The following is a 2,986-nucleotide window of genomic DNA, read 5'->3' on the forward strand; positions in this document are numbered from 1 at the left end:
TGTGTGTGTGTGTGTGTGTGTGTGTGTGTGTGGTACCAGGGATTGAACTCAGGACCTTGAGCTTGCCAGGCAAGTGCTTATTCTCCTGAGCTATCTCCCAGGGCATATATATGATGTTATATAAGATAGGAATTTTACCCAGGTTGTAGGACTTTAAAATTCATGCTCCTAATATGTAGACTAGGTACTTAAATTTGCTTTTTTTTAATGACTTTAGGACAGGGTGTATAGGATGTACAGGGACTCACTACATAGATTAGACTCATAGCAATTCTCCTGTTTTCAGCCTCCCTAGCACTGGGATTACAGGCGCGCCCCACAGTGCCAGGTCTCAATCTCATCTCAGCACCCCTTAGGGGTAGGGCCAGCACCACACACTGGGGATCAAACCCTCTCTTGCACTCCACCAAAGAAGGTACTTTAGTTCGCTGAGAAATCTGGCCAGCCCTAAATTTGCTTTTTAAATAAAATCATTAAAGATAAATTGGATGAGTTTTTAGAAGTTGCTGATATTCTGCTCTTACACCAAATGTTTCTATTTCTTTCTAAAATACATTTACTTAGATTTTCAAAGTTTTTATTTTCATATTTTAAACTAATTTTCCATCCTGTTGTGGTCTTTAACAATACTAAAGGGAAAAAATAGAAATATGTAACATTTTAAAATTTTAATGCAGTAGAAATAGACATTAATAGAGATAGTGCTAAAAGCACTGTTCTCACTGTTTTGAAAAATAAAACAAAATTCAGAATATAATAATTCGAGAAAACAATAGTTAATATATTGTGTCCTGATCCTAAGGAATGGCCAAAAGGTCTAAAAATCTCTCCTGCAACAAAGAAACAGATGAAAGGAAAAGAGAAAACAAGCTTTCTTTTCAATGAACAAAGAGATCATAATTGTAAGTGGAATGATTAATTGGCAAACTATGGATGATCAACTGTTGAACATTAACATAACAGTACAACACCATATTGAATTCAAAATCTTGTATCATCAGTTATTAAATTGAGCACAGTTCAATGCATAGCTTTCCCACACTAAACACATTTTTCCAAGTAAACAGTCAAGAATACAGTAGATCAATTTTAAAAATCATGACTTCTAGAAAGACAAAATAAATGACTGACCACTTAGCTTTGGACTGGGCGTTCCTAGTGCAGGTCTAGGGTCTTTCACCAATATTTTAGAACCAGCTATGAAAAGAAATGAGTGTTTACTAAAGTCGACACAATTAATAACATGCATATATACGAATGCACTTAATACAATAAGCTATCAATTCTACTCTTTCAAATTATAACATTTTTCTTCAAAATGTTCTATTCACAACAATATTTCATTTTCTTTCCAAAAATACTTTTACTATATATCTAAACATTTCCATAATTACTCTTATCATAATCCAGTGAGACAAGAACCAGGTTGTTCCTGGATTTTCATCTTGGGATGACATTTCTCAGCGAGGAGACAAATGCAATGAATGCAGTTGCTTCCAGTGTGAAAGCCAGAGGCTGAGAGTATGTTTTTGTTGATAAAAAGCAAGAACTATTTGTAGGTAGAGTTTGCATTTGAGAATTAAAATTTCTTCAAATAAACTCTTGCTGTACCCAAAGTCGAACAGAGTCAAAGCTGTAATCTTTGACACTAAACTAAAGGCAGCCCAGAGCACAAAATCCATGTAGACTATAGTGGAGGAATGGAACTGTAGGCACTTATGATGCTGCCATGTTGCTTTGTAGAGCGTGTACATTATGTACACTGTGATGTCTTCAGAGGGACTTGAAAAGAGGTGATATGACTGATACTATTTTTGGCTGCAAAATGAAACATATTTGGAAATGTTGACAGGGTGAAGATCACTTGAAATAAAGTTGAAGCAGTCCCAGCTGAGATAATGCTAAGGTACGCTACCCACAGCAGAAGTGACAAAGCAGGTAAGGCAGCCAGGGAAGTCAAAAGATAAAGGGAAAAAGGGAAGAGAAAGAAGGGAAAAGATATATGTATGTATATGTGCAGGATAGTTTAATAATTATACTACTGATTTCTGGTGTTCTACTGAAAGGAGCAGTTAATGTTTAAATTATTTTTTAAATTTTTTTCTTGCTTTTAGCTTATTTTTTTTACGTTTTGCATGTTTATATCTGGTAACCTAAACAACTAATTTGAAGATAACATGCAAGACAACAATGATTATCAAATTCCTTTTACTTTCTTTAATGAAATTTTGTATTGTTTGTAATGATTTTTTTATCATTTTGTGTTCTTTTAAAAATAAGAACATTTTACAAAATTAAAAAAAGAGCAATAGAAAATTCGATGCATTTAGATAGAATAACATGTAGGGTGATTATTAGGTTTATTGTTTGTCAAATCATCCCATAAATATAGCACTGAAACAGGGAGTAATTACAGTAGAGGAAACTCATGAATTCAATGTCACATATGTTGTGTACAGAAATGCCTTTGAAGAAGTGTAGTAGAGATATGGAGTAAGCTACTGAATAGAGATCTGAGGTTACAAGAAGGTGAATGAGATAGAAATGATAATTTGTATGTAATTTCCATAAAGGAGAGTATTGAAGCCACTAATTAGAATGATATCCCTTCAGTGAAAACTTGATTGAAAGGAAGATATGATTAATTACTAAGCTTTTTGAAAGTGTAGAAATAATAAGTTCATACAGAAAGTGGAGAATACATAAGCAGAATTAGTACGCCATGAAACATTTAATTGTTCACTAAATACTTACTGAGCATTTTCTCACAAAAAGCGCTAGTCTAGCTGTTACAATTAACAACAGCTGTAAACAGTTTGAACAGAGTCTGTTGCCACTTGGATTGTGTTCTAGTTAGAGGGTGAGCAACGGGAGGGCAAGGAGGTGTAAATGGCTACCAACAAGGGAATGCATTAAGACTACAATATTTTCTCCAGTAGGAAAATTTTAAGAAAGAAAGAAGGAAGGAAGAAGGGAAGGAAGAAAG

The 2,986-nt window shown here is 34.1% G+C and overlaps 1 protein-coding gene across 1 annotated transcript in view; it reads right to left on the reverse strand.

Annotated features, from left to right (window-relative positions):
- Positions 1 to 2,986, reverse strand: part of Csmd3 (CUB and Sushi multiple domains 3) — a 1,279,636-nt gene that overhangs the window by 15,716 nt on the left and 1,260,934 nt on the right. The window contains exon 66 of the mRNA XM_012516661.2: positions 1,132 to 1,197. Within this exon, the coding sequence (XP_012372115.2) occupies positions 1,132 to 1,197 (66 nt within the window). The remainder of the gene's footprint in view (positions 1 to 1,131; positions 1,198 to 2,986) is intronic.

This window comes from Octodon degus, unplaced genomic scaffold (assembly GCF_000260255.1).
Source record: "Octodon degus isolate 3935 unplaced genomic scaffold, OctDeg1.0 scaffold00118, whole genome shotgun sequence".
In the NCBI taxonomy this organism is placed as follows: domain Eukaryota; kingdom Metazoa; phylum Chordata; class Mammalia; order Rodentia; family Octodontidae; genus Octodon; species Octodon degus.